We start from the raw sequence: 23,480 nt of genomic DNA, 5'->3' as shown, positions 1-23,480 counted from the left end.
TTTGCTCCGGTGCCGGCCTCAAAGAGGGCATACGTGTCAAATACAGCCATCGTAGCAGCATCCGATGATGAAATGACAGATGTGTCATCAGCATATAAAGATAAAACCGGCAACGGCACAGAAGCACGAGGCAACACAAGGCCCCGGATGGCCGGGTGGGCCCAGATATTAACCGCAAGGACTTCCATTGTCAGAACATACAGAAGAGGTGAGAGGGGGCAACCCTGTCTCACCCCCCGAGAAGGTTTAAAGTAACGAGAAGTGTGACCGTTGATGAGGATGGAGCTCCGAATGTCATAGTAAAGCAGAACCACCCACTTTATAAAAGATGGGCCAAATCCCATCCGAGAGAGGGTAGACTGGAGGAGGGGCCAATCAACGCGGTCGAAAGCCTTCTCTTGGTCCAAATACAAGATGGCAAGCGGGAGATCCGCATCGTTGGCATAGTGAACCACATCCCGGAGGGGGGCCACATTCTCACCAATGAAGCGATGGGGCAGGTTTGATCACGGGCCACTACATGATGAATAACTTTTAGAAGTCTTCCAGCGAGAGCTCTGGCACAGATTTTATAGTGAACATTTAAAAGACTAATGGGGCGCCAATTCTTATGCAATAATCGATCAGCCTTCTTGAAAATGAGGGAGATAAGCGCACCCCGTTGAGAGAAGGGAAGAAGACCAGAGTCAAAAGAACCATTTAAAACCTCGACGAGGTCAGGACCCAAGATATCCCAGAAAGCCAGGTAAAATTCGGCCGGGAGACCATCCGAGCCTGGAGATTTTCCTTTGGCCATACCTGCCTTATGCACCTCCTCCACAGTAAGATGGCCCTCACAAAGGGGGACTTGCGAAGGGGGGACAAAAGAAGACAGATTATCTAGAAGCTGATTCTGGACATCGATGTTGGTAGGACAGGCACAGAATAAATCAAAATAAAAGGAGACCCATGAGTCGCAGATGCCAGGAACATCAGCCACAATAGAACCGTCAGGCTTCTGCATATTTATTTATTTATTTATTTATTTATTTATATGGCGGCGGAAAACCATTGCTCTACGCCATTTCTCTTTTCCAACCGAAAAAAGTAGCTGGTGGAGGCTTCGCCCTCCTCAGCCCAACAAGGAGACGCTATTTTTGACAGTGTGGACTCGTAAACATTAAGAAGGGACACGCGCCCATTGTCAATTTGAGCTTTTAAATGTTGGGCCAGAGATTGCAATAAAGTACGAGACGAGTTCCGCTCTTTCGATTTTGAGGCACCAGATTTGATAGCCAGGCTCTTTAGATGATTCTTACCCGTGTCCCACCAAGATTGTAAAGAATCAAAGGAGTGTTTCATAGTTTTCCATCCAGCCCAGAAATCCGAGACTGATGATCTGAAACCAACATCCTTAAGGATCGGGATGTTGAGCTTCCAGTAGCCAGGGCTGCGAGGAGTCGGTTCCGGAATGGGAACAGTGAGAAGAACAGCACAATGGTCGGAATAAGGGCAAGCCAGCATGTCACAAGATCGCACAAGATGTATCCATGAGTAGGGACGCCCGACAAGGTCAATCCTGGATGACAGTGTGCCATCTGGCCTAAGCCAAGAGAAGGCAAAGGTAGCAGGATTGCGAGATCTCCAAATGTCTACCACACCACAATCACGAAAGAGGGAAAGAAGGGAAGCACTGCTTTCCCTGGAGTAATCCAAAACATTGGAACCCCTCCTATCCATGGACCGGTCAAAAACGGCATTGAAATCCCTGCAAACAAGGGTGGCAACCGACGGATCAACTTTGGAGGAGACAAAACTGAAAAAGGCGTCCCTATCCGGATTCCGGTTAGGGGCATAAACACAAACAACACGGAACATCACATCACGATCTTGAAATTCAGCCAAAACAAAACGACCATCCGAGTCAGTACACAGAATTAAGCAACGAATATCTAGGCCGTAAGAGAATAGCAGAACCACAGGAGTGTGCGGAGCCGGGGGAAACAACAGATAGGAAACAGTAAGAAGAAAACCAGGAATTGCTTTCGGCAATTGAAGTGACGTGCGTTTCCTGCAGGCAAGCGAAGTCTAAAGACAAATGACTGAGCCAATGAAGCAGAGCCATCCTCTTATTCGCGTCCCGCAACCCATTGGTATTAAGAGTTAAGAAAGACGCCATGACAAGTCAGTAAATGAAGAAAAACAACAACTACGAAAAATAAACAAAGTGTCAAGAAGGGAGATCAGCTCTAAGTGGGACGATCTCTCAACACCATCGGTAGACCACGATGCCGCCCACCACCTTGGGGGGAGGCAGAAACAGTCCTGTGTTTCTTTTTGGACGAGGGATCCCTGGACCTACTGCGTTTAAGCGATGCCAAAGATGGATCCATTGAGTCGACATCAGCCTTAGAGCGCAAATCCGAAGATTCTAGGACTTCACACTACCACTTTGAACATTTTGTTCAACATTTTGAGCACCACCAAGAATGCTTTGGCTCTGAGAGAACTCAGATAGCTTGAGAGGAAGAGAGGGAGGGCTCATCCTCAGTAAATTCTTCAATGTCAGAGCCGTCTGACGCATCCACAAAAACTTTCTCCAGTTCAGTTTGTTGCGAGGAAGGAGCAGCCTCTTCCTGAGGAGCCAACAAATGGCTAGAGGAAGACTGAGTAATGGGGGCCGGCTGATGAGAGCCAGCCAAAGGGTTGCTAGACCCCTCGGTGGGGGCGACCCCAGGAGAAGCTGAATGACTGGAAGAGCCAGCAACCTCATGAGAACCCGGTTAGGCCCCACCGTTAGCGGGAGCACCAGAAGAAATTTGGACACCTGAAGAGCCCCCACCATTAGCAGGAGCACTAGGAGAATTTTGATCTCCCGAGGAGCCCCCGCCATTAGCGGGAGCACCAGAAGAATTTAGACCACCACCAGGGAGGACCACCTGAGCCCCACCATTAGCAGGGGCACCAGAAGAATTTAGACCACCCACAGGGGGGACCACCTGAGCCCCACCATTAGCGGGAGCGCCAGATGAATCACCCCCAGAAACGTCCTCAGCAGGATCCTCATAAGGATAGTCAAAAAGATGGACGATAGTGGTGGGAGGACCCCTGTCCATCCTACACCACAAGCCGAAAAGCCTCACACCCTTATCACGCAAAGCAGCGAGGGCCTGCTCTTCCTCTTTGAAAGTGACACGTAGGGCGTCAACTTCTGTTGGACTGCCACCACATTTTGATATTTTTGAAGATGGCAGTCAGAATTTCATCCCGGGATTTGCCCGAGAGCTTTTTGCCGCAATGGATGTTGACAGTTTTGCGGTGTTCTCGCATGATGAAGATATACAATAAATATTGACGAAAGGAAAACAAATTTAGACAACAGGATTATTGCCTGGCTACAATAAAATTAGGTGAACACGGGAAAGAAGATGAATTTGACAGAACCACGGGAATTTACCGGCTACAAAAGTATTACTAGATAATAAAACTACAAAGAGTTAAGAGCTTCTGCCTGAGAGACCGGGGCAGACTTGGAAATGGCGGTCGGCCGATTTCGCTTAAAATTGGTACACAAAGTCGTTATGTGGGCTTATGTACTATGCCAAAGTTTCAGGTTCAACGACCATTTTTTAGCCGAGTTCTGGATATCAGCACCCCAGGGGTCCCCAGAGGCTGATTTTTGGTGTAATTTTGGCCACTTTTCATTCTCTCTTTTAGCAACGTACAATTAATTTCAGACAAAACCAAAACCATATTTGTAACGTCCTATCCTTAGGCTTCTATGGGTAAAAATATTAGCTCACGGGAAGTTTTCGTTAGCCTGTGGCTGTGATCACAACTTAGTCCTATTTGAAGCATATGGGGAGCAACCGGAAATGGCCTGTTTTTCAGACCGCATATTTTCCATGCCCATGTTTTATATCGTGAAGTCTTAGTATCCCTGCAAAGTTTAGCCCTTAGTTTAGTAATACCAAGAAAAAAATACTAAGGTTGAGTGTTTTTTACTAAGAAGAAACTTACGAGAAAATGACTAACCAGGCCACTTCCGGTTTAAGTTTCAACAAAGCGTGTCTCTAAAAATCAGCCATTTGATTTCGATTAATGCCTTTTTTTCTTCTAAGTCAGAAATTAGAGACTCTGAAATTAATTCTAACCGAAAAGACTTACCCTTAATCAGAAATTTTCATGTGATTTTTTTAGGACCGATCATATTTTGGTCCGGCAACGGTTATAAATTTTTGTGGAAGAAGTCTTGAAAATTACGGATAGTGGAGTCGCTGGACTTTTTTCCTGAAGAAAAACAACTTATCAGTCACTCTAAATGCAATCACAACGTCTCTCATGACACCACTTGAAAATCGCTTTGAACCTTAAGGAAATTTCGAATATACTTATAGCTAATTGCAAAATTAAATGCGGTCTCACTATTCCAGTCTATACGCACGGTGTCTGGATAAATTCACTTACTATGAATGCTTACCTGGCTACAAGTTTAGAGGCTCGCCCCTTTCTTATAATCCATTAAAAGTGAAGCAACATTAAAAACCGTAGCCCCAGCGATAAATTGATCTTGAGTGCATCGTTGCGAGTAATGAAAATTCAGGTTGATTCATACCGTACGTGACGAGGTCACGACACGCCAACTTATCTGAAGTTTGCTGGCTATGATTGTCTTGGGATTCAGTTTTTTCTCGTCTAGATTTGTCTCCTTGACACTGCAGAGAATGATCAGGTATAGAACTTGCATGAGAACCTAAAGAACGAATGGATATGCTACAGAATATTTATTCATACCCAGTCCACCGGTGCAAACGGCCTAGGTATTATAAATTGAGGAAGTCCAAGACGGTCCGTTTTCCCCGCCAAGTCGCTAAATGTCTGACTAAATTACCAGAAAATTACTCATTGGCACACTTTCCCTTTCTCTATTGGGATTTTCCTTTTGTTGCTTTCTCAGTCCGCACAGATCCAGACTAAATAGGTGTACTGCATATATCCAAAGATAGGACAGGGGAGGGGTGGATTGTCCTTCAAAGACTACTGCTTATAGCACCCTAGCTGTAGAATTGCTGGCCCTAAACTCCGATTTCCATAAAAAAGAAGTGATAATCCCCAGGACGACCAGTATGCTTGGTGTAGGTGGTATGGTAAGTCGTCACAAAGTCCAGTGCCTCATGCATGCTGGAGCGTAAATTGGTTATTGCTCTTCTTCCCTGGACAGGATGATAATCACCGGCTCCTATTTATACATCTGGGTGGAGAGAGACACTGTGAAAGAAAATTGCCTTTCCCAAGACGACATGACAACGCCCTAGTAGCCAGGAGCGCTCGATCCGGAGTCCAGCCCGCAGCCATTAGGCCACGACCGAGCTATGCGCTAGGCAGTTGCCAGTTTTGTATAGAATTCGAACGCGTTACTACGTTACATGTTTACTTCAGTCTGTCGTAAATTGATAAAATGCAACCGTGAAATGAATATATGGCCAGCACATGGACATCTTGCCGGCTGGATTGTTTATTTACAGGAAAAGAAACTATCTGCGATCAATTAATTAAACTTATTAAATCTATTCATTCTTTAAGTGAATTTAAAAGGTGCAAAAAAACTATGTTTGCTCCAAGAAACCTTGAAAACGTCAATAAAAAACAGAGAATTAGATGAGAAAAGTCAAACTTAGGGTAATTATGCCTGATAAAGCAAGGTTACCATGGAAACAAGGCAGAGTCCCATAAATAAGGCTTTTTTTTTTTAGCTTTTCCCACCTAACTTATACACTCAGTAAACAACTTGTTTCATTGTATTTTGATTACTTTTCTTGTTATCAACGTATAAAGTTTCCCCTCACCTTCCAGTCCCCTGGGTACGAGGTACAAATGTTACATAAAATTTAGTTTCAAATCCGTCAGTAGGAAAACTTCTAGTTTATGGTTTAAAAATATATATTTCATTTAAATAATTTACTTTGGGATCATTGAGTGTTGGTTAATTGTGCAGCTGGTGTCTAAAAATATCTCCTAAAAAGTAATTAAGAGTTTGACAGGAAGTGCGTAGTAGGTAACTTCTCTAAAAATGTTTCGTAGTAAAAAAGCATCAACCTCAGTATTTTTTTCTTGTTATTACTAAACTAAGGGCTAAACTTTGCAGGGATACTAAGACTTCACGATATAAAACATGGGCATGGAAAATATGCGGTCTGAAAAACAGGCCATTTCCGGTTGCTCCCCATATGCTTCAAATAGGACTAAGTTGTGATCACAACCACAGGCTAACGAAAACTTCTCGTGAGGTAATGTTTTTACCCATACAAGTCTTAGGATAGGGCGTTACAAATATGGTTTTGGTTTTGTCTGAAATTAATTGTACGTTGCTAAAAGAGAGAATGAAAAGTGGCCAAAATTACACTAAAAATCAGCCTCTGGGGACCCCTGGGGGGGACTGATATCCAGAACTCGGCTAAAAAATGGTCGTTGAACCTGAAACTTTGGCATATTACATAAGTCCATATAACGACTTTGTGTACCAATTTTAAGCGAAATCGGCCGACCGTCATTTCCAAGTCTGCCCCGGTCTCTCAGGCAGAAGCTCTTAAGATACAAATTTGGACAACAGGACTTTAGCCTGGCTATAATAAAATAAAGCGCAGCGAATAGCAATAAATAAGGGAGAATTAATTACTATTTAAATACGTTAGCGGGACTTTACCCGACTACAATAAATACTATTAAGGAGAAAAAGAATTTGCACAACAGGACTATTGCCTGACTACAATAAAATTACGTGCACACTGCAAAGAAGATGAATATGAATGAACCACGGGAATTTACCCGGCTACAAAAATATTACAAGATAATAAAACTACGAAAATAAAGATACAAATTTGGGTAACAGGAACTAGCCTGGCTACAACAGAATTAAGCGTATCAAACAGCAATGAATAAAGGAGAATTTGGAAGAGCGAAGGCTTAACAAACAAGCAACGCTCAAGCAAAATTAAAGCACGCTATCAAAAAATGCTAAACAGGATGGGACAATTGCCCAGCCACAATAGATATCAATTAAGTTACAAGATGAATTTGGACAACACAGGACAAACCTGGCTACAGTAAAATTAACGCAAGAGACACAAAGTACAGAAGAGTGCAAAGTACACAAAAGTGAATTCAAAAGGATCCACTCAGAAAGAGCCACACACAAATTTAGAAAAATGAGAAGTTAAGCTGGATGGGTGACCAAGCTTAACTAAAGGCAAAAACACGCAGCGGCCAGAAAACTGGCACGATTGAGTGCAAAAGAAAAGCTCTCGGCCGAAAACGGAGTCGAGCAAAGAAGAAAAGTACGGAGGAAAGATGCAAAGACGCCGCTTACCCTAGGTTAGGTCAGAAGACCAGCATGAAGTCCCTAGGAGGGTCACGGCAAAGATGCGAGGGTTAAAACTTACCAATCCTCTTGACTTGAAGGTCAATCAGTACCTGATTCTACTTGAGATGACAGCGGATCAAACAGTATGTAGGGACATTACGACTGCATACATGACGACCGGAAGTCATAGAATCTAGGACTGGAAAATCCTATGTCCTCAGAGCCCTTCGATTCTCGCGCCAAGTCCCTGCCGGCTAAAAGGAGCGAAAAGGGCTATGGGGACGAGAATGGCGTGACACAACAAGTCCCTTCAGTTTCCCTCGCGTGATCGCCAGTTATAGTTTGTCATGCAATGGCCCGTTTTACACTGTGTTTGTATCAATGAAATTGTGAAAAGACGTGGTAGGTCTTAGATGCAAAATGAAGGCTGTTATCGAAGCAAACAATCGATTCACCGTGGATCTCCACAAAATTCTCAGAAATGACGAACAGTTTAAAGACCAAAACCTGTTTTATTCGCCGAGCAGTTTGAGCACTGCACTTGCGATGACTTCTATGGGGACAAGAGGAAACACAGCTGTGCAGATGGCCAAGGCACTACACTGGGAAGGAATGTCTAGGTATCAACTTCGAAGCGAAGAACAAGACTTTCTCGATGCCCTCCTAGAAATCAACACTGCTAGCAGCGAACTGCTAACTGCAAATCGACTTTTCTTGCAAAAGAATTTTAGCCTGGTACAAGAGTTTGTTGAGGGGACGAAAACATTTTTCCACGCTGAAATAGCCTTGGTTGATTACCAGACAGACCCAGATAGCGCTAAGAAAGAAGTGAACGACTGGGTCGAGGAGAAAACGAAGCAGAAAATTAAGAATCTGATTGCTGAGAAAGTATTTAACGCACACACTCGGCTAACCTTGGTGAATGCAATCTACTTCAAGGGATTTTGGCAAAACCAGTTCGATCAACAGGCGACTTTCAAACAGCATTTCGTCGTCTCAGAAAGTGAGAAGACTGATGTACAGATGATGCACCTTATGAAAGATTTCAGGCACGTTGACGATAGCAGGGTCCTAGCTTGTCAGATCCTTGAGATGCCTTACCAAGGAGAAGATCTTTCCATGGTCATCCTGCTGCCTCATGATACCCATGGACTGGCCAAGTTGGAGGAAAGCCTCACCCATGAAAAATTACAACAGGCTTTTGCATCTGTATCACAGTCACACCCACAAAAGGTAGAGGTGTCCCTTCCAAGATTCAAGCTGATTCAGCAGTTTGCAGTCAATGACGTTCTTGCAAACATGGGAGTAACAGACATGTTTGATGAGTTGAAGGCTGATTTCTCTGGCATGACACCAGGTCCTGAGAAGCTCCATGTGTCCCATGTCATCCACAAGGCATTTGTAGAAGTGAATGAGAAGGGCGCAGAAGCTGCAGCAGCCACAGCAGTGGTCATGATGGCTCCAACAGGCTTTGTGAGAAATCCAATTTTTTGTGCTGATCATCCATTTCTGTTCATGATTTGTCTTAAGAAGTCCAGTGCTATTTTGTTCATGGGTCGGGTAGTGAAACTATAGAATTGTCATAAGCAACTATAAGAGACAACATCATTGTAGGGGGTGCTAGGTAGGGGTTGAGGATACTTTCCATTTACAAGCTTTATAAGTGGAAAAGTGAAAAAAAAAAAAAGTTTTGTAGGTGCATGTCAAGCAGGGGTGTATACTCACCATAGTGCACTATAGGGGGAGGCTCCATGTACCCAAAGGGGTCCTTTTTCAGGCTGTGAGATACATATATTAAGCAATTAGAGTATGAGTTCCAGACCTCTATCACGCATAGAAATCGAGAGCAAATAATCTTATTGTTTTAGGATAAATCTACAAGTCGTTCAAGACTTTATCTAAATCCTCTTCACAGACACCTCGAATATGCAAAGAAACGGCCATCATTTTGTTAAAAACTGAACACTGCTATGCTGCTCACTATCTATCACAGAATAGATAGTGAGTAGCATAGCCAATCAGAGAACAGCATTTGTGATAGAACGCTAGTAGATTTATACAAAAAAGGGGTAGATTTAAACAGTTGAAGTACAGATCAGGGTACAAAAATTTTGTCATTTAGTTATTTAAAAGGCCTTTCAAACTAGTGGATGTGTCACTGGTATATTAGTAATGCTGAGCTACAAAATTTAGGGTATGAGGATGTTTTAGGGTAGAAACATTTTGGTGCACCTTTTTTGGGTACCAAGATTGCTGCAGGACTTTATTTAGGGTCTGTCTGATTACCACCACCACCCTCTGCAGTAAACTAGGATGGAGTAATCTCTATATCAGAAGGAAAAAGAAAAAATTGAAAAATCCAAAATACCTAATGGGCTTAGTTTAACTCTTCAGCACTCACAAATATTGAAAACAAATTAGCTATCCCCAAACCCTGTACCAATTTATTAAAACATAGATTCTGCTACAGTGGGGCACATAGCCTTCCATCTAATTAATCGTCACATAAAGAGGATGGGTGCCCCCCTCGTACCTTTTACGGGTCACAAAGGCAGTTTTGGTACCTCGTAGTGTGTTCAGCCTCAAGAGGTCCACAAGGTGAGCTTTTGTGGTACCTTTTAGGGTATAAAGCCCCAAAAAATATGACAGGAGATAATGTGCTGTTTTAGAATTGGCACCTTGGGGATGAAAAAAAATTCAAGCCACACCCACAAAACAGGATATTGGTACCCATTAGGGTTTTTTTTGAAAACTTCCAATGAGCACCCCCACCCCCCATTTCTGATGAATAAACCCCCCACCCCCAACTCCCCCACCCCCCCCCCCCCCACAATGCATGACACTGGACAGGATGTATGATTTTTAAGCATGAATGGTATGAAAAAGTGTATGTGCATCTCTTCATACGACCTCAAGAACTGGATGGTAATTTTCCAGAATCCATGTTAGTGGTACTTAATTTTTGAAACAGAATTTAAAGTATATTTTACCAGTCATTTATATATGCATTTGCGATGCAACTAAAATATGCAATTGTACAGTTTATGATGAGGAAAGAAATTATTTTCAGGTAAATTGTCTGTATGTTTTTGGAGTTAATTCACTTTAAATACCATACGTTTTTCATAAATATTGTAGTGATATTAGTAATTTTCATTCAAACCAACTAATTGTTAATGGAAATATTTTTGATGCTTTTGTTAAATTATGTATAAACATACTCTGTAAATTACTGGTATGAAGATCCTCTTGTGGAAGCTAATAAACCTTATTGTACTGTATTGTACTGTATCAATAATTCTCCATCCACCAAATCTACTTTCAATTTTGTTATAACTGTGGAGGTGAAAACATGTAGGACAAATTCAGTCATATTCCTTGTAGAGATCTTTCTCCTAATAATTTCACGTCAGTCTTCTTAATAAATACACTCCAGGATGGTTGTAAACAAGAAAAATCATGGCCATGAGTTTGGGACAAAAATTATGAAAAAAATCCTATTTTGTAATATTAAAATATTGTCCTGAAGGATCCACAACATTCCAATCCTCTTTGAGGAAGTCAAATCTTGTTATAGAACAACGTTTGTATTCTTTGTCATTATTGGTTCATTTACTGAAATATTGCATTGCACTGGCTAATGAGTAAAAGTCCTATGTAAATGATTTATTCAGTTAGAATACTGTCTCCTTGGAATGTAACCATAGGGATATTGTAAACAAAATAAATTTCTGGTTAGTTAGAATTGGCATACCACACACTCTAATTATAATGTACACACAAATATCAATTTAAAAAAAAAACACAAGTACAGTAAAACGTTGTTGTGAAGATAAGAAAATAATAAAAGTTTCTTTCACTTCACCTGCACCTTCCCACCCTTCCCTGGAGTGTGACACAACTCTGAATTTCATTCTTTGGGGTGACAGAGTGTCCCAATAATTTGCAGACCATTAAAGTGGTTTAAAATTAGTCCTATTTTTATCAAATCCACATACAGTGTCAATTTACTTGTTTCTAATCTCTAATTTTCTCTTCTATGTTTGGCATTTGATCCCCATAAGTAATTCCTGTTACGAAACAAAGCCTCTTTCAGATCAACAAGGCAGAAACAGTAACTCAACTTCAGGGCTAATTAATTTATTTCAGCTTAAACTGACAATGTTGTTGCACAGTTGTTACGTATTTATTGTCAGACATCTTCTTATAATGGCATGTAAGATAGTCCAACCACTCCTTCAGTGAGGGGGGGGGGGGGGGGTGCTTCAGACTAAAAAGAAATTGTATTTCTTTTTAACGTTTTAAACAAGCTACATCAATATCATTGATACATTGATCAGAGAGAAGCCATTTGGACAATACTCATTTTTAATCTCAGATTTTGGAGGCATCATTGCAAGTTGCGTTTAACTATACATGCTGATAATATCATATAGAAGTTTGCCTTTCTCCAGGAGCTGCTCACAATAACTATTGAATGGGATAATATTATTTTAACAAAATTGCATTATTTATTTATTTCTCATAATATTTTAACGACCAATGAGTACAAATGCATAGTGTGAATTCTTTCTCAAAGACGTCTCTGATGAGATTCTTATCATTTAAGCAGTTGCATTAAGTAAGCCTGATAAACAAGGATCTACCCATTAACAAGGATCAACCCCAGTCTAATACTCGTGCTAGCAAGCAGGCTTATTGAACGTCAACCTTATCCCAGAAAGCTTGGTCGACCATTTGCTGGAACAGTGAAGGCTAATATTAGTGACAAAAATGTGTTTAAATCAAATAATGATGTGGGCAGCAAAGAATTCTGTTAAAGCCTTTTAAGGTAGTTAAAAAAAACTCTTTTTTTTTCTATTGAAAGTTACTTACATGTAGACTTGCTTAGACTAGTTGACCAAACTTACAGTTCATCACTTTGATGTGCAGAATTGGAATTAATTTTGGCAGTGTCATTTTCTTGTTCAGTCATCTCAGGTTTCTTGACGCGACCCATAAATAAAATAGCGCTTGAGGTCTTGTGAAAGATTATGAATAAAAAGGGGTGATTGGCATAGAACTCTGGAGGCATGTCTAAAGATCTCTTCTGCATAACCACCCCAGATGCTGCAGCGGCTTCTGCTCCCCTCTCGTTCACAACGACGTGTGCCTTATGTATCACATGAGAAACATAGAGGCTTTCAACTGAACTAATCCCAGACAGGTCTGCTATGCCAGGCTCAAACAAGTCAATTATGCCTAGTTTACTGAGTACCTCCTTCAGTTCAAAATGCTGACTCAGGATAAATTTAGGAATGGATACTTTTACAGTGGTGTTTGTGAACGACATAATCCATTGGGACATGATTTTAGTGTTTATCACCTGTTCGAGGTGAGAGACTCCATTGATTTCATTGGGAAGGACAATCAACATAGCAACGCCGTCCCCACTGTATGGAAGTTCAATAACTTTACAATTATTTTCTTTGTCGACAAAGTAACTGTGCCTTGAGGTGTGTGACATCATCTCAACTTCCACAACATTCTTATGATCATTCCCGGTATAAAATCGAGCATGATGAGTTTTCTCTGGCTTAAAGGCATGAAGCCATGTACCTTTGAAATAAATTGCATTAATTAATGCCAGTCTCGTATCTTGATTGACAGCTCCGGGTGGGAGAAAACCCTTAATTTTCCTTGCGGTATTTTCTTCTACCCACCCATTGATCTCCTCTCTCGCTCGCTCATAATTCTCCTTAAAGTCAACTTTAGCAATGCGTGTGTCGTAGAATGTAAGGCAACTTTCCTGAAACTCGGCTGTCTCATCTAAGTCCTCCTGTCCCCAAATTCGATTGGCGATCTTCAGCTCCAGGTTATCGTGCTCGGATTCTTGTATGGCCTCCTGCAACGACTTCAACGCCAAATGGACGTCTTCGAATTCATGAGAGAACCACTTCAAAGTTTTCGCTAATTCATGCGCTGTGTTTCCTCTACTTCCCAAGAACACCATCGCCAAAGAGACTACAATACTGGTTGGAGAATAGAATAGATTGTCATCTTTCAGTTTCTCCTCGTGGTTGAAACTTTTCAACAGATCGAAACCAAAATCGTTGACAGTTTCTATTATCTCTCCCACCTGTTGACTTTCATTTTGGTCTGACGACGCTAAACTGTTAGGAAGTGAAAGGAAAACGAGGAAGCACAAGCTTACGAACATTTTCATTTTCAAGGGCCGATGTGAATCGGTTGAGTGTGTGACGCGTGACACAAAACGGGAAGTTCTGATTGGTTGAACTGAAGCCAATTACATGAAATTTGCACAACTGCTGCACAAGTGTTAAACACGTCCCCTCTTTCGCAAGCTTCATTTCAGTGTTGACGAACTTTGAAGGTTTTGTAGACGAAGGAATGTCTAAAATGGAAGCTGTGGTTGAAGCAAGCAACAAGTTCACGGTGGATCTCCATAAGGTTCTCAAAAATGAGCAAAACTTCGCTGGCAAAAACCTGTTCTATTCGCCAGGCAGTCTGAGCATAGCACTAGCCATGACCTCTTTGGGAGCCAGAGGAGACACAGCTACGCAGCTGGCCAAGGCACTACACTGGAAAGAATTCCCCTCACTCCACGATGAAGAAAAACATTTTCTTGAAGCTCTCCAAGCCGCAAACACCGCGAGTAACGAGCTCCTCACTGCCAATCGAATTTTCCTTCAAATGGACTACAACCTGTTGCAAGGCTTCGTGGAAGAGATGAAAAATTTCTATGGTGCTGAAGTAGGAATGGTTGATTACCAGGACGATACAGAAAACGCTAGGAAACATGTGAACGCTTGGGTGGAGGAGAAAACGAAACAGAAAATCCAGGATATGATTCCATCGGGAGTATTCAACACCCGCACTCGACTGTCCCTGGTGAATGCAATCTACTTCAAGGGATTTTGGCAAAACCAGTTCAAAAAAGAGGAGACTTTCAAACAGAATTTCTTCGTCTCCGAAAGTGAAAAGACCGAAGTAGAGATGATGCACCTGACGAAAAGGTTCAAGCATGCTGAAGATGGTGGGGAGCTTGCCTGTCAGATTCTTGAGATGCCTTACCAAGGAGAAGACCTTTCCATGGTCATCCTGCTGCCCCATGCCACCTATGGACTGGCCAAGTTGGAGGAAAGCCTCACCCATGAAAGATTACAACAGGCTCTGGCGACTGTATCACAGTCACACCCAGAAAAGGTAGAGGTGTCCCTGCCAAGATTTAAGCTGACACAGCAGTTTCAACTCAAGGAAATTCTAATTAAGATGGGAGTAACAGATATGTTTAGTGAGTTTAAGGCTAATTTTTCAGGCATAATCCGAGGTCCTGAGAGGCTCTACGTGTCCCATGTCGTTCACAAGGCATTTGTCGAAGTGAACGAGAAGGGCACAGAAGCAGCAGCGGCCACAGCAGTGGTCATGATGTCACGAATGCTTAGTCCAATGTTCGATGCCAGGTTCTGTGCTGATCATCCATTTCTGTTCATGATTTGTCATAGGAAGTCCAGTGCAATTTTGTTCATGGGTCGCTTTGTGAAACCAGAATAAAACTAGTAAAACAACATGCACTTTTAATTTAGACAATTAAACATAGTTAAAATGTTGCTGCCTAGGTGGAACTTGGAACTCTTAAAGCGGATAGTAATAAAAAAAAAAGTAATGTATGCAGCTTATTCCTAATAAATATTGCTTCAACTGGATTATGATATCATTATACTGTGTTTTTCATTTAGTTTGTTCCTGGGGGTACTCCCAAAAAACATTGAGGGGTTGGGGTGGCGGGGGGGGGGGGGGGGGCAACTTCCTATTTAAAACCAAAATATGAAATTGACCTGACAAAACATTTAATACTCTTAAATTAAGACCTGACCATTAAATCAATACTCTGTTGAGACCTGTCTTATAATTAATTCTCTAGTTCAGACCGATGTTATAAGGCACTGTGAAGGGCTTTTGTTGACGGTCTTATCATTAATGATGAAAAAGTAGCTTCTCCCAAAAAACACCTCCAATTCAAGGCTATAGTGGAAACAGCATACCCTGTTTGAGATTAAAATAGCCAAAAATTGATACTCTATTCCTGACCAAAAACAATGGCCAAAAAAACTGCACCCTTTGGGGCAGCACCTCCCCTCCCAGTTTTTGTTGCTATAATTTCTCCAAATCATGTCTATTAATGACAAAGAGAGAGAGAGAAATTAAATGTTGCAAAATGTAATAATAATTAGTGAGAGGCAGTTGGCGCGAAAGTACCGCTAAATGACCTACAGATGGATGGTCTCACAACAGGGTTTTTTATCTGGTGGAGGCAATTTTCTTAACATTAACACCACTGCAATGATGCAAGGTTGAGCTGTGGGAGTGAAACTCAGCTTCACATAAACCTTTGCCACACTGTCAATCCATCTGCCAACCAATTAATCAATCAGTCAGTCAATTATATATTTCCTTATTTGCACTCACTCATCCTCTTCACTCCTGTGAGGAGAGCATCAGGCTACATTTCCTTATTCACAGCCGCCACAAAAATTATGAAAGTGAAGAATGATCATCACAGTAAATTTTCCAATTTAAGCACTTGGAAAGAAGAAGCCTGAAAAAATTTAGGGCTTCAACGGGATTTTTCATCTACAACCGCAGTTCAAATATGAATTGTTTCATATATACTTCACAAAAATTATGTAGCCTACACCAAACTATACCTCGTAGCTCTTTCCAAGTTATGGTGAGAAGATTTCAAAACACACTTGGAGGACTTTTGACATTTGTGCCAGATGCAGTCTTGTCACCAGTACGTTTCCAATGGTGCTGTACATAATTTTAGCCATGAACTCATGGTCTTTTCTTTTGAACAAAATATACAAATTTACTTTGACTCCTGAAATTATGTAGTTAATTATGCATGCATTGCGGACCTATTTATGTCATTTTATATGTTTAAAAAAATATACTAACAAGATCTCAAAGAATAACTTTAAATCAGTTCAGTTCAGTTTTTATTATTGCACACTATTTGCAGAAAAACAACTTAATGTAAGATGGTTTACAATGATATAGGAAAAATAAATACAGATAGAAATTAACTACAAGAAACAATATTTAATTGTGTACAGTGACCAAAGTGGCCAATGAGCTTTCGAGTTGGTTACTGTCATGTAGATATAAGTTGGCGTTGGCCGCATGCTAAGTTAATTTAAACATTAAAGACGATATTATTATCATAAAAGAAGAAAGAGATACACAAATGCAAGCTAAAATAAGGGAAAAACAATGTCCTGAATTTAGGGACTTCGGAGATGACCTCGCGAGCGAGGGGACTGGGGTGATATTAACTCCCAGTCTCTCGTCTTCCCCATTTTACTCGTCCCATTCGCGAATGACTTAGTCTCCTCCGCAGCCGTTTTTTGGGATGTCAAGCAACGCTCCCCCCGCTTTGGGGGGAGCGTTGCGTGACATCCCAAAAAACGGCTGCGGAGGAGACTACGAATGACTCAGCTCGGGCTCAACAGGCTATATTGATTAGACGATAGTCTAGAGTCAAACAGGAGTGAACTTGTAACAGATTTTCCCCTTGATCCGAGGGATAAACAATTTATTTCGATTTATTCGCTATGCCAGGGTGACCAAGTTAATTTAATTTCGGTATTAAATCAGTCCACTCGGTCTTGGTTACTTTATTAAACTCCATACCTCCGTCTACACTACGCCCGAGGAATTCGAAAACGGAGCGTTATTTCTCCGGTTAGGCCTTCCCCCCATACTAATCCGTCACGAAAACGGAGTTTTTTGTAAAAGCCCCTCAAACAGGAGGAATTTGAAACGCCGGCTTTGCGTTTTAGTACAGTGTGGACGGAAAACGTTTTGAAAACGAAGCTTTTCGAAAACGATGACGTTACGATCATTATAATATTCCCTTGCCCAAGATTTACCAGTGTTTGTCGCGTTCTCAAATTCCTCCGGCGTGGTGTGGACGGGAAACATTTAATGCGTTCCCACATAGATTGTGAACAGGCCCCCGGTGAAACCTCCGTTTTTAACTGAATTCCTCCGATGTGGTGTGTGGGTAAAACATTTCGTGTATTTTCAGAGCGAAACCTCCGTTTTCAACTTCCTGCGGTGTACTGTGGACGGGGCTTTAAACACTAATAGCTGTTATTGCAGCCGAGTCTGCGGTCAAATATTCTTTAATTTCAAAACGTATACAAACGACGCGAAAGGGTGAAATTACAATGTAGAATCGCATAGCTCGGAGAATTCTCGCACCCGCCTGATTGGTTACCTGGGCGAGGTATTCAGCGTGGAATTGTGACTCTTGAAAGCGTGGCTTTGCGTGATATTGCACTGGAGCGACAACGAAACAACTTTCTTTATACCACCCTTTGCTCGACGTAGTTGAACATCAGTCAGTGCTTTCTTGAGATGGCGGTCTGAGATATCACTTTCGATGCGTGTTGTCTATTTCTTTCACTTTCAGTGCCGCGTCCGATGCGATAAAAGTATATATTATATCGACTATTATATCGTTTGTTTTTTATTTCTTTCTTTTACTTTTTTGATTTGTCACACAAACAAAAATAGAATTACAGTAAAGCTCTTGAAAGACAATAACATTATGTCTTTAAAGTAGTTTAAATCTTGCGTGAACAATTTGAAAATGAAGGTTTGCCAACCACGAGGTTGAAATAAAGTTGTCTGTTTCTAGCTGGATTTCTATTCGCTAGCTGACAGTGCAGTCTTGACAGTTGATTCAACTAGAATGGCTTTTCTCGAGCGGGCGTTAATATTTCAACATTCACAAAGACGTAAATGAAATGGGGTTCTCTTTTATTCAAAAAGAAGGCTATGCGATTCAAGGAAAAATTCATAATCAATATTCAGCACTGATTTTTTTGTAGCTCCATCAGAGCTACATGTAATGTAGCAAATATTGTAAACCAGGATTCTCATATTGAAAACCGCTCTAAGCTACAGTCGAAACGTTCCGGTTGCGTCCACTTCCCGTAAGTGACCGACCTCTCCTCAGCGACCACTTTTCCAAAATACCAAGTTTCCCTGTCAAATCACTATATTTGGAACCTCTTGTAAGCGATCACCTCTCGAAATTGACCGCGACTACTTTTACAGCTACAAGTTTGAAATCTTATTTTGTTTTTAACCTCCCGTAAGCGACCACTTGACAGGTAATAGAGCGGAAATTGAATAAGGTATTATAATATTATCGCATTCCTGGGTTGTACAAGAAACGGAAATTCTTAATGGGAATAACAGGAATTTTTTCTCAAAATTTACTCTCCACAAGTAACAACAGTTAAAAATTCAAAGAAAAAAAATGCACATATACTGTACCCTGTCAGTCTTAATGAGGCAAAAGTTTGACCCAATATGGTCTAAGTTCTCGTAAGCGACCAGGCTCGGCATTTGGGTGGTCGCTTACGGGAGGTTCGACTGTATCAAATAACTTTCCGTCATTTATTTTCTTGTCACGGCAAAACAAACAGTCTGGATCAACATTTACGTAAGTATCTTGTAGAGAAGGCAAATCCCTACATTGATTGTTCCTGTAGCATGCGTAGTTCTGAATGACTTCATTTTCCATATTTAGTTTTTTCAAAAGTTTTCAAATTTATTCCAATAGGCCACGTTCGACGTATCAGTATGCTAGCATGGCTCCGAGGCTTTCAGGACTAAATTGCAATATTTTTAAAATTTCTTTTGTCCCTCAATTCCCAAGAGACTTGGATACAAAGAAAACACCACAAAATATAGAAGTTTATTCTGAAAGCCTCGGAACCATGATAGAGTATTATTATATCGAACGTGGTCTATTACGAGATGAAACCAGAGGTTAAAGATGTTTCATTGAGAAGTTGTCAGCTGTTAGTTTTCAAAGAATGCACCCACTCGCTGATTGTAAGATTGTGTCCCTAATTCAAACAGTTATTTTCCCACTTTTCGAAAGCTTACCCCATAGTACAGCTACCTTACACAATTTTAAAATTGGGTTCCAGTTTGCTTTTAATAATTTGGGCAAGATCTCTCAGTTACATTTTAGATTAAGTCTTCCCAGGGTATACGCCCTAAAGAGATCTACCGAGCCCCACTTTCCCATGCCAAAGATAACGACAAAATATGTGGAGTTATAAAACCGTTTATAAAACCCTGCACACAAAGAATACATTCAAAGTCTATTAATTTACAAAGTTTACATCTATTCTCTGGAAGGAAACGTCCGTTCTATTGTCAATGGTTCACTCATAGTTACGTTTTCTTGCCTTTGAATTTGGCCAAAAGGGAGGACTTTGATGAATCTGTAAAAAGATTAAAACACACAAAGCAACAACAGGTTTAATAATTACAACTTAGAACGACACTTCATGTACGTTAGAAAATCAGGACATTTTGTACAAGAAATAACCTTCAACTTAGTCTCAAGCTAACAAAAGTTTCAAATATTAACAAATACATTAATATAAAATCTAGTCTGCCCAGTTGATTAAATACCAAATAGGAAATGTTACATTGCAGTTTAGGGATTCAGAACATTGTTTTGGGAAAAATGTAACTTCTTGTTCTTCAAAGCTATTATCTAATGCTGTGCGAGATGCACAACAACTCTTTAAAAGTCAGAACAATTTCTGACACTTGTTTTAATAAAATAACGTATTTCGAAACTATTGTTATATAGTTTTTAACAGTACTCTGTGGTCTTTAATGTCTTATGTGAAATCGAACAAAGGAACCGTGTATGTCTCCTTCATATCGTGTTTATCAACACTGGTCTTTTGCTTATATCGACTGACTATAAAATGTATCCTGTTAAATTAAAACATGTATAACAACTCTGTAGTGATTTAGGTCTACCTGATGCCGTCAAATTATTATTTTGTTTTTCAAAACAGTCTGGTTCAAAGAAAAGCAATATATTATCTCAAAGTACTGTCCAAAGAAAAGCATCTTAACCAAATTTCTTTTGACGTTACAAAAACGTAGTAATTAAGTACTAAATGAAATCTCCACATTTCTATTAAATTAATCGAAGTGTAGTTAAAACGGAAATTTGCTCAAGCAGAAGAAAAAAAAAACCAACGGAAATAGTTAGGGTTGGATTATCAGCTATGTTGGGTTTTTGCTTCTTGCAGGCGATCATTGCGGAAACTATGACGTCACATTAGAAGATTCGGTAAGCGACAAAGAAATTGTGACAAGAGGAAGGCAACTGGCATTCTAACATCCAAAATGGCCGCCACACGTAAAAAAAATTCCTTAATGGCTAGCTAATGGACCCTACTCATAAATCGCTGCCAATTCTAAAATAATTCTTTTGTAAGTATCAAAATTACTCTTACTAGCCTCGTTTTTGAGTTGATGATTCCAAAGAATTTTTAATTGGCGACCATTTATGAATAGGTTTGTTCCGTAAATGCTTTTTTCCCATTTGTGCAACAGATTTCCAGTTAAAACTATACTGTGTAAGCTTCATCGTGGCAAAATTACACAAATCGGACTACACACATTAAATGAGCAAAAAGTCATTAATAATAAATTAATAAATCTTAAATCCTCTCCTTCCTAATATTTAGTAAAGTTAATGCGAACAAAGTTTGACTGCCATAATATATTATCTTGTCTGAAAAGATACACATAACTATATTAATTGCCACAAAAACAACGTAGCAAATTACTTGATAACAAAATTTCTTACATCAGTTAAAAATAAAACGATAAAATTTAAAGAGCACTTTCAATAAATATGTCCTGTTAATATTAATCAACATAAGCTTTTGTCAAGTGTAATTAAATTGGTAACAGTAAACTGTCTTATGCTAGTCTGTTATGCACTGATAAGTTAAGTAATTACGTAATCAAGTTAAAAATCTCCTACAATTGGAAAAGGAAAGGATTTCTTAAAAAAAGTTTTAAAAGTTACGAATATTTCACTCAATAAAAAGGTTTGATTCATGATGTTTATAAGGAATAACTTTAAAATTTTCTACTTATCAACTGGAAGAAATATTATCAAAAACAAAATAACAATTATGCAAGTTTAGTTTAACGTGTAATTTTGAGTACATTTTGATTGCAGATTATTAAAATTGCTTTCAACAGTTAACAAAGTTAAAAAATTCTCAGATATCATCTTTGCTAGCTTTTCTCCACGTCCTCCCATTTAAGATCTGGGATCACTCCCTTCAGCGAACAGCGAATGAACTTTTCCATCTTTTTTCTTGCATTCTGCTCTTCTTGCAAACTCTGCCGTAGGGATTCAGTTTCCTACGTGAAGAACAAGGTAATAATAACAATATCATAGTAAGCAAAAAGCATACATGCTTGATCGAAGAAATACCTTCACGTTGATCTGCATTTTTTCGGCGATTTTATCTGCTGCAGGCTGCTGCAATGTGCTCTATGAATAGTGATGTTATAAAATCATTCTTGAAGAGATTGAGCAAACCTGTTTATTGTTTTTTCGACGAAAGGACTCTAAGAAATTATAGTTCACCACTAAATTTTCTCCGATCTCATTGGTTTAAATTGATCACGTGACACGATAGTGTTCATCCGCGGAGAGACACTACGGAGTTTTAGCAAACCGCGACGGCGACGGCAACGAGAACGTCACCAAACAAAAGGTTTATTGAGCAGAACAATGGTTCAGCACGTTCGTTTTGAATCACTGTACATTTCTTTGCCGTCCTCTGCAAAACAACAACGTGAAATGACACAATGTCGTGCGTATTTTGGAGAAAGTGTACCGCAATGGCTAATTTTCGTGTCCTCTTTGGAATTGAACGCTGTCATTACATATTAAGCCTTAGCAGGTTTTTCGACCTACAGGCGTACTGAACAGATCTACACAGTTGCGACAATCGAGGGTAAAATTTAAATCCATTTTTTACAAGGCATCGTCCTCGGCGTCGTCGTCGTTATTGCTAAAACTCCCAATTATAAGCCCATAGCGCCTGTACTCATCCGTGAACAGGTCTAAAAAAGCGGGCTCAAAGAAAATAAACAATTTACATTGTACTAAGTGGGTTTTTGTCTGCTTTTTTTTTCAAATTCTACATTTCGCTTTCACGGCTTTCATCTAAAAAAGTTGAAAATAATTCACTACGATGTTTGAACTGGCGCACAGAAAAAAATTAAGTGGTGAACAATAAAGGCAACAGAGTATATTTGTCTCGAAACTATCGGTCTGATAGTTGCCGCATGGGAATTTGATGTTTTAAAACTAGCATATTTGCCCTTGAAGCTTCACTTCTCAGGCAAATAATTGTTTTAAGAACATCAATTTTCCGCCGGGCAACTATCAGCCGATAGTTCCTCGACAGGAACACTCTATTAGTTAAATAGTATCCCTCTTCCAAAGAGAGGAGTCCAAAGTTTGGACGTGCACACACAAGGCTTTTTTTAATGCCTCTGAATGGTAAAATCCGAGCAATAATCAAGCCATCAGACCACTCTCTTGCTTTTCCACCATTATAGCTGGAATGAAGGAAATGAATCGCTTAAGATGTCTGCTTTCTCTGGCTACGAAGGTACCATAGACTCAACCAAGGAAATTTAACTTACAAGTTGTAGTTCTTCCACTCTTCTTCTAAGACAGTTAAATTCACCAACAACATCCCTGAAATCAAGAAAAGCCAAGGTGGAGACAATTACTACTTAAGAAATGAAAAGGGCCTGGGAAAGAATCATGAGTTACTGTAAGTAGTGTCCAATTTATATAGTATTTTTGAAAACTCTGGGATGGTTGTAAGCCAACCAAACAGTCCAAGTATTTTCTATGTTCATCACATGATTACTACCTGATAAAACAATTATGTTTAATTCTGTTATCGTACTGACTTTAAAATATTATCTGTGGAAAGGTTGTGAACTCTTCCAAATCTGTTTGAGTTTACACATTTGGGAGTAGAACACAATAGGACATAGTTTGAAACTATCACAAAATTGCTCACCTAGTTAACTTTTTCTTTGATTTCTTTGATTTCAGCAGGTCACCTTTTAAACTGGATGCTGAGGATGTTCGATGGGCGGGTAGTTCTGGAAGGATTGGACTACCTGTGAAATGAATGGTGGGACAAGCATTCTCATGCACTGGTCTTAAGCATGCAAACAGGCAAGACAGCGAAAA

At 40.1% G+C, this 23,480-nt stretch overlaps 1 protein-coding gene and 3 pseudogenes across 8 annotated transcripts in view; 2 read left to right on the top strand and 2 right to left on the bottom strand.

The window, feature by feature from the left end:
• The first annotated feature begins 7,053 nt into the window (after window positions 1-7,053).
• LOC145492038 (serpin B6 pseudogene) lies at window positions 7,054-10,147 on the top strand (annotated as a pseudogene).
• Window positions 10,148-11,591: 1,444 nt separating this feature from the next.
• Window positions 11,592-13,553, bottom strand: LOC145492036 (leukocyte elastase inhibitor pseudogene; annotated as a pseudogene).
• Window positions 13,554-13,556: 3 nt separating this feature from the next.
• LOC145492037 (serpin B6 pseudogene) lies at window positions 13,557-15,099 on the top strand (annotated as a pseudogene).
• Window positions 15,100-16,354: 1,255 nt separating this feature from the next.
• The window catches only part of LOC145491655 (rho guanine nucleotide exchange factor 7-like), a 37,965-nt gene continuing 30,839 nt past the window's right edge, over window positions 16,355-23,480 (bottom strand). For 6 of the 8 annotated variants that reach the window (XM_081470870.1, XM_081470872.1, XM_081470871.1 and 3 more), the window contains 3 exons: window positions 23,305-23,407; window positions 22,916-22,970; window positions 19,673-21,616 (listed from right to left, as the gene is read on the bottom strand). In XM_081470870.1, coding sequence (XP_081326996.1) covers window positions 21,488-21,616; window positions 22,916-22,970; window positions 23,305-23,407 — 287 coding nt within the window. In that variant the 3' untranslated portion in view covers window positions 19,673-21,487. The other 2 variants (XM_081470875.1, XM_081470877.1) reach the window with 1 other exon arrangement.

The sequence above is a fragment of the Orbicella franksi genome, chromosome 7, assembly GCF_964199315.1.
Source record: "Orbicella franksi chromosome 7, jaOrbFran1.1, whole genome shotgun sequence".
In the NCBI taxonomy this organism is placed as follows: Eukaryota; Metazoa; Cnidaria; class Anthozoa; order Scleractinia; family Merulinidae; genus Orbicella; species Orbicella franksi.
This window is presented reverse-complemented; position numbering and strand designations above follow the sequence as displayed.